The sequence below is a fragment of the Alosa sapidissima genome, chromosome 7, assembly GCF_018492685.1.
Source record: "Alosa sapidissima isolate fAloSap1 chromosome 7, fAloSap1.pri, whole genome shotgun sequence".
NCBI classification, from domain to species: Eukaryota; Metazoa; Chordata; class Actinopteri; order Clupeiformes; family Clupeidae; genus Alosa; species Alosa sapidissima.
The window spans coordinates 30,399,675-30,407,533 of NC_055963.1; the positions used below are offsets into that span (position 1 = coordinate 30,399,675).

The 7,859-nt window shown below is 44.6% G+C and overlaps 1 protein-coding gene across 1 annotated transcript; it reads right to left on the bottom strand.

Moving 5' to 3' along the window:
- Positions 1-547: 547 nt before the first annotated feature.
- Positions 548-4,132, bottom strand: kcnk15 (potassium channel, subfamily K, member 15). Its single transcript, XM_042097279.1, has 3 exons — positions 4,063-4,132; positions 3,435-3,733; positions 548-3,080 (listed from the first exon to the last, which is right to left on the bottom strand). The coding sequence occupies exons 1-3, from the start codon at positions 4,083-4,085 to the stop codon at positions 2,056-2,058; spliced, it is 1,347 nt and encodes a 448-aa protein (XP_041953213.1). The 5' UTR covers positions 4,086-4,132; the 3' UTR covers positions 548-2,055.
- Positions 4,133-7,859: the final 3,727 nt, after the last annotated feature.

Genomic DNA, 7,859 nt, shown 5'->3' on the forward strand with positions numbered 1-7,859 from the left:
TCTTCCCTTTTTCTAAATCTAGGTGTTGAGGAAAAAATATATCACTCTTGAACATACAAAAAGACTTGTTCTTTTTTGGCAAATGAAGAACTTGAATTAGTGGTAATTATTAGAGTTACTGTAAGATCCAAATTAGTATTACTGGTGATTCATTTGGTTTATTTTGTTGTGGTGGTGCTCATAAACACATGCTCTCACTATGCCTACTGTAATCTCCAAAACATAAACCTATATGTTGACAGAACAAAAGGTAACATTATTGATTCCCTAAGTCAGAGTGTGGCCCAAGAGTTTAAAGGAGCAATACATTGTGTTGTGTCTGCAAACACAACAAAACTATCATTCTCTATGACCAATAACATGTGGCAATATCCCCGTACATTGTGAATCCTACATCTTAAGTCTGAAACATGTATTTTTTTAAAAAGAAAATACTGGAAATAAAGCATCCTCCAAGAATGCTGGAAAATATTGGTAAATTTGAACTTCTCCAAATGACATCATTATGGTTGCTCTCACTAGATATTACATTTTTTAACCACAAAAAACGACACATCAAACCTTTAACTCCCCTTGGGGGCACAATACTTGGGGGTATTGTGCTCCTCCACTACGCCATCTCATTATGAAGTTGTCTGCTCAGTCCTACACACCTCTCCCTCACACACACACACACACACACACACACACACACACACACACACACACACACACTCGAAACACAGGTTGAGGCTCCTTCTGTGGCTCTTCAATGTCACTGGCGCAGCTCGGGGAGTTGTTAGTGCCCCCTCTCTCATTAACATTTCTCAGCTAGTGCGGATAACATGGCAGGTGTGCCACACAGTGCCACACAGGATGCCCAGTGCCAGCTGGTTTAGCGTGCCAGCATCATCTGAGGAGAGCACAGGCACAAGCATCTCTCCCCTGCTGAGCAAGAGCGTTCTATTCTTGTCCGGATGTTTACTGACCGCTGTTATTTTAATTCGTCCGAGGACAGTTTTGCGATATGATCAGCCTCTCGTTACAAGAGGTGTTTCATTTAAACAGCACATGACATCTATGGCATCTGTGTTTCCGAACTGCTACAAGCTGCAAGGCTGCTCTGAAGATTGGCAGGTTTTCTATTTGCAGAGAATATGTTAAGTAACGTAAGATGTGCTCACATGTGTGGAATCTAACATCAAGCACATGCAACATTTGGTCAGTCACAAACCAATCTCTGAAAGTACATTAATGAATAGTGCACATTAATACATAGTGAGGGAGAATGTCTGCATATGACCCGCTGATCAGTGCTAGAGACCACGGTAACATGCAGTGCTGAGACAGGGCAGACTTCACAACCAATGAAAAATTAGAAGACAAGATAAGTTATTAATTAGTGCTTAGAGTGGATGGTTAATTTAATGCCAGTGACCTAACTTCAATATTCTCATAGAGTCCTCTCATAAATATGAAAGGACATTTCTGACAGGAGTGTGCAGCATGGTGATGCAGTATGTCTCATCTTTTTAGCCCAAATAGGAAGACTCTCCCCAGTCAGCCCCTGTTAGGGCTTGTGCCAAGGAGATAGAAACACTATGGAAGAAGCTATTCTTTTGGTTGTAATACTAGAGTTTGATCTCTCTATTGCAGCAGGGTGCTGTCGATTAGCATATGGTACTGCCATTGCTACCATTTGCTTATATTGTTATTTCAAAATTGAAAGGCATGTAGATTGATATACAATACCCATGTTCACCCAGGACCGCATTTAACTTGTGTAAAATAAAGGGTATTTTGTGTCCATGACATCTATTTGAGAGTAAAGAGTAAAGCATAAATGCATATTTTCATGTATGCAAGGAAGAATACATTTGGCTTTTGGAAGAAAAGAAATACTGTCAAATATTCTGAATACAGCTTGATGCAAAGTATTTGGCTGTTTGTGTTCAGCTGTACATAGATTTCCATCCGTTTCTGTTGCTACATATTAAAAATATAGTGATATGTACAGTGCAGTATGTAAAATATACAGTATGTACACATACACATAAACAACACTAATGCAGTGAGCTATACGGACTTCCTGCGTGAGCGGGGGTACTCCCTGAAGCTGTGGACCGGGGAGAGAGTACTACCTGGGGAAGAGAGCCCCGTGTTGTCCCTGGGGCTGGGGGTCCCACTCTGGATCCTGTAGGAGATGGAGTTGTAATAGACAGAGTTGATGTGTCCCCCTGTGTGCTCGTGTGGTGAGGGCAGGGGGCTGTCGCATATCCCCAGCTTGTAGCACAGGCAGGAGCAGAGGGAGCCCTGGCCCGAGCGGCTCCGGGCCCTCGGGAGGGCCAGCGGGGGCGGCCGCGATGGCGTGTGATGGTGGTGGTGGTGGTACAGGTGGAGGCGCTGGACATGCTCGGTGTCGTTCTGCTCCTCGGCCGGAGAGGGGATGAGGTTGATTCGGCTGGTGCCCTCCTCCATGGGCAGGAACAGGGTGCTGTGGCTGCGGGCAGCGTGTCCATCCCGACCGTCACCGTCACCACCGCCGCCTCCACTCCCTGCGGGGGGACACATGTCCCCCTGGTGGCCCCTCTTGAGGGAGGCGCGCTCCCTGGCGTCGCGGCGCTCGTCCTCGGTGTTCATGGTGAGGAAGCGCAGCACCACCAGGTTGAGGAAGGCCCCGATGACAGTCAGCCCCACCAGGATGTACATGAAGCTGAAGGCCACGTAGGGCGTCTTCTCCTGCAGGTCGCCCTTCTTCTGCAGCGCCACGAAGTCGCCGAAGCCAATGGTGGTCAGCGTGATGAAGCAGTAGTAGTAGGCGTGGAAAAAGGTCCAGCCCTCGAAGTAGGAGAAGGCGGCTGCGCCGAAACACAGTGTTCCCAGGCACGACAGGAAGCCCACGAACACCATGTTCTCCATGGAGACCTCGGTCCGGCGCATGCCTAGGCACCGCTTGAGCCGGCTCAGCAGGTAGCGCACAAAGGTGTTCATGCGCTCGCCCAGGCTCTGGAACATCACAAGGGTGAGAGGGATACCCAGCACGGCGTAGAACATGCAGAAGACCTTCCCCGCATCAGTGCCTGGGGCCGCGTGGCCGTAACCTGCAGAGAGATGGATCACCAAGGAAACAATGTGTTCGGCTCTCGCGCTTGGCTGGGGGCACATGTCAAAAGCCAATGGATCATGTATCAGACAAGCCAGTGAGACATTGTAGAAGGAGGGACCAAGCATATAAATATGATCACAGTTGTTGTGGACATAGAAACACATTTTCCCATTTATAACATGCATAATACTTGTATTGCACAAAACATATCCTAATAATTTACAGTAAGTACTTTATATTTATTGTCAATAACTGAAAAGTCAATACTTGTCCACACATGTTATGATTGTAAACGGCTGTTAATTGCATTACTTCAGTTAAAATAACCATTTAAAGAAGACAAACTTGCCTATGGTTGTGATCACGGTTATAGCAAAATAAAAGGATCCAGCAAATTTCCACTGTCTGCCGGCGCGGTGAGGCTCAGCCTGCAGAACCACTCGTTCGATCTCCCGGTAGTCATCTTCGGAAAAGCGATACTTCCTCTTCATTTCGCTGCGTTTTTGTTCCAGGATACGCTTCCTGGAGCTCTCCGACTCGGACTCCAGCGCGTCGAACACCGCAGCCCCCACGAGCAGGTAAGAGAACATGCACAGGATCAAAGACAGGGTCCGAACGTTCTGCTTCTTCATCTTGCGCTCAGGAACGCTTGGAGTGCATGCGGGGAGAAGGAACGAAACAAATTAAAACAAAAAGGTTGGAGTTCTACTCGAAACAGGTGGTGCAATTCACTGCATCACTGCCCCTGACGCGTTCAAGCTGCCACGGGGACTACACTCAGTGGACCGAGGAGAATACACAGGTGATGTCAGAAAATAAGCAGCAAAACGGAATTCATTCTTACGCGATTCTCGGTGCCTAAAATATCAGACAAAAAGACACATTTTCAATCAGAGTTTAGAGATAACTAACAGAAAGGGTGGTTATGATTTGCGTTTAATCAGATATCATGGTGCAATGACACTTGTTGTACTCACGCTGAACTACGCCACTCCTCCATGTAGTTTTCCCTTGTAGTGGTGTAAGAAGTAGCCTATCACAGACTGGTCCAATATCCGATGTTTGAAAAGCTAAACTTCAATTCGAGAAAGTAGTGATATTATCCTTGTTTGTTACTCCTGTGAAATATAATAAGCGGAATCATTGTTCAAATGAGAAGGGTTATGTAGTGTTATGCAAAAACATCTAACTCTACTACACAAACCAGCTTCTTAGTAGGGCTAGAAAAACACCCCCCTGTTGAACAAAGGTCTTGTTTGGACCCCCAGTTTTGGACCCTTCCTTCTATTAACTCTTCCTTTTACATATCATATAATTTCCCCAGCAATGCTACACTACATAACACATTAGATAATCGAGGCTGATTTAACAATACAAGTAATAAATACTATGTTTGGCGAGCATGGCATGACGCCAGTCAACCTTTTCCATTGGCCACTCAATTTATTCGGATGGCACAAATGCCGTTAAATATGCATTTCTAGTTAGTCAAGCTCGTCTTGTCTTCGTTTTTAAAACAGAAACATGTCAGACATTGCAGGTGGTGCCTGCAAAGCCAGTGCGCACCCGTGTGCTCAAGGCGGCTGCGCGCCTTCATGTGTCGCTGGCCATGGTGCTGATAATTCTCACATGGTGGGTTCGTCAGTATTGAGTGCAAGCAGTCATGTGGCAGCTCATTACTGTAACTCAGCCTTTTTATGTATCGTGATCGACTGAGGAGTTATGTAACTCTGTTCTCCGTGGATATTTAGGGTCACATATGGGCCAGCTGGGGTTAACGACTGGTGAACGTTTTAGTTTAGTTCTCAGGTTTTAAATGAAACAATATATTTTATCAGAGCAACAGTTCCTCACTTGGCCATATCATAGCACATTCCTTTATTATTGAAAGAGAACTGTTACTATAATTTTGCATGGTGCAGCTGACATGGTGGGTGACAAAGTCCCAGAAATGTCCCTTTAAAATGTCTTTCAGAGGTAGGAATTGTAATCCTCTTAAACCTCACAAAAAATCTCCATGCCTACCTCATCCTACTGACTTCAACACACATCAGTGGCAACCTACCATTAATCCTTTCTTTAAATGTACACGGTGCCATGGATTGCCTTCAAACCTTAATCTGGCTCACCTATGAAAATGTGACAGAAGGCTCATTTATCTGCAAGGTGACACGTTTTGCATGCCTTTATGCCAGGCTATGCCAACACTATTTATAAAATAGCGCAAATCAGCATTGAGAGAGGATGAAACAGGTGGTTGCATCCTCTATACCTTCTACCATCTATCTTGTGCAAAAAGTGAGTAATAGTTTACAGCCAAGTTATTGAAAAGATGAGTAGTGAGGTCAGGTATACTTTTGATTGAGATATTTTTTTCTCCACTTGCTACTTTTTGAGATACTGAAACGTCAAGGTAATATTTAAGGTGCTTTGCTCCCATGGTTACATTATCATTTTGAACTAGTTTTCCATATAGGCCAGACGACCTACACTGAGAGCCACTGGCAGTGCTATTTTAGAACTTAAGGACACCCTCATCATCCTACTTAAAGACAGGGTACAGAAATACTGAAAAAGTATGTGAGAATAAAAATAGATTGTGCTAAAATTCAGAAAGACATGCTATGTCAAGTTTCAGTTTTAGCTTCTTATTTGGGTCTCACAGCTTTAGTTACACACTGTCTCAAACACACTGTCACACACACACACAAACACACACACACTATTTAGGAACCCAGTGTTAACCGCAATATCTCTTTGTAGTGTCACTAATAAGTTGGATGCTGGATGGACAGAGTGTAATGTTCACAGACCGAAGCTATCTGAAGCTATCAGCTGTGTTGCAAAAACAAAATGCTAAATTTATATCACAGCAGGCATTTTTGGCTAAGATGGATGTGAAAATAGCAAATGTAAGACTATTATCGATAGACATGTTAAATTGTTTTTTAAAAATTGTCACCAGCTTTAATCCCTCAGCAGTTCTTTCAGGGAGATGGCATCTGGGATTGTTCTCCTGTCTCCTTTTGAGTATGGCTCTCGAGCACCGCCTAATCCTCTCCTGGGCTTTTTATGTTCCGTGCTTAAGTGCCTAATGATGAGCACTTGGGCCTGTGCCGTGATCCAAACCAGCGCCGACTAAATCAATTACATCTCGACTGATAACTGGCGCTACCTGCCACAGTAATGGCCATCCATCAACCCCCCCACTCTCTCTCTCTCTCAATCCACATGTGTGCCTGTGAACTGGAGAGACGGAGCCGTAAGCAAGTGCGAATAAGATCTCATCCGTCCACAGGCCAACAGGAGCACCGAAGAGAGAGTAGTGAGGGTGCAGGGAGGGAGGTTGTGTGGGGGCTGGAAGAATCAAAGTGTCATTAAAACAGAGATGCTCCATCAAACAGACACAAAACCAGAGGGGCTTGCCAGCAGCCGCAAACCTGGACTGGTTGTACTCGTGCCCCGTAAATGATCAAAAGGCAATCGATGGACTAACTGCGCCTGTTTGTTTAATGAGAAGCCAGGTAGAGGAAGAGCAACAGGAGAAGAAGAGGTTATTGTGTCCGGCCACAGGTAGAACAGAACATTTTGCACTCCCGGCGGGTCTAATAAATCTTCCTTCCACTGCTCCGTATCATGCCTCATGGTCATCAGGCTTAGCTCAGATGCAGTTATTCAAACTTTAATAAAGCTTGCCTCACAGACAAGGACACATAAAGTCTTGCCGTGCATCATATCATTAAATATGGATCACAACCAATCAAGTGCCTCTTTCAAGTGCCATTCTCTGAGTTTAAAACAGCAAAGACAGTGATGATGAATACACTCTATACAGTAGCTGGTCATTTATAAGTAAACACAATCTAGATGTTTCCACCCTGCAGGACTTTCTGCAAATGTCTTCAAAGGATATACCACATTTAAAAATCATACCAAATACAAACATTCATATCAGTATTAAAATTATGCTATGCTATGTCTAAAACAATTCAACAACTACATCTCATGTTTTCATTTTGGATTACTCTGCAGTATTTTCAGTGGATGCCCACTGACACCCCCCCCCCCCCCCCAGAGCTAAGAGTCCATTGGCACCAGACACACAGGAGGGTGAGAAGCACGGCTTTATTTTCCTCCGAGCAAAGCTGATCCACCAACCTTGGATAGAAATGCAAATTTCACGCAAAAGAAAGTGCTTTGAAAATTAAGCCCCCTCAGAGCATTCTAACCAAATTAGAATGTAGAGTGGAGGAGGATGGCAATAGCAGCATCTCGCCAGAAAGAAAGAAAGAGAAAGCAAGAGAGAGAGAGACAGAGAGAGAGAAAGAGAGAGGGGGTTATGGAGACAGACACACAGAGAGAGACAGAGTAGAGAACATCTGCTTTTGCACATGTCTCTTATGACTCATGTCCTGTAATTATCAGCTTCTACTAACATATCTGTCTATCTTACACACACGTCCACTGCTGTGGCAGACTGAGGGACTGTGGGGGGAGGTGAGACGGCGTGTGGGCATATTGACTTTGATTTGTTATGACGTGTGTCGTTAAAACCAATAAGCCATGGGGCTGCCTTTGCCATTAGATGGCATTTTTAGCCCCATCAGAGTCTTATGCAGAATAAACTCTTGACCTCATATTTTTCTGGTGTGACACATACAGCACGGTCACACTACACCTTAGCGCTGGGTGTCAAAGGGATGATGTGGTCAGGCAGAATCTGATGTATATTAATACATACTGTGTACCCCAAAAATTCTATAGTTCCACTTTA

Coding starts and splice junctions, on each gene's coding strand:
- kcnk15 (XM_042097279.1), bottom strand. CDS start 4,085: ATGGAGGAGTGGCGTAGTTCAGC. Junction 3,734..4,062: donor GAGGAGTGGCGTAGTTCAGC/GTGAGTACAACA, acceptor ATGCACTCCAAG/CGTTCCTGAGCGCAAGATGA. Junction 3,081..3,434: donor AACCGTGATCACAACCATAG/GCAAGTTTGTCT, acceptor ATCTCTCTGCAG/GTTACGGCCACGCGGCCCCA.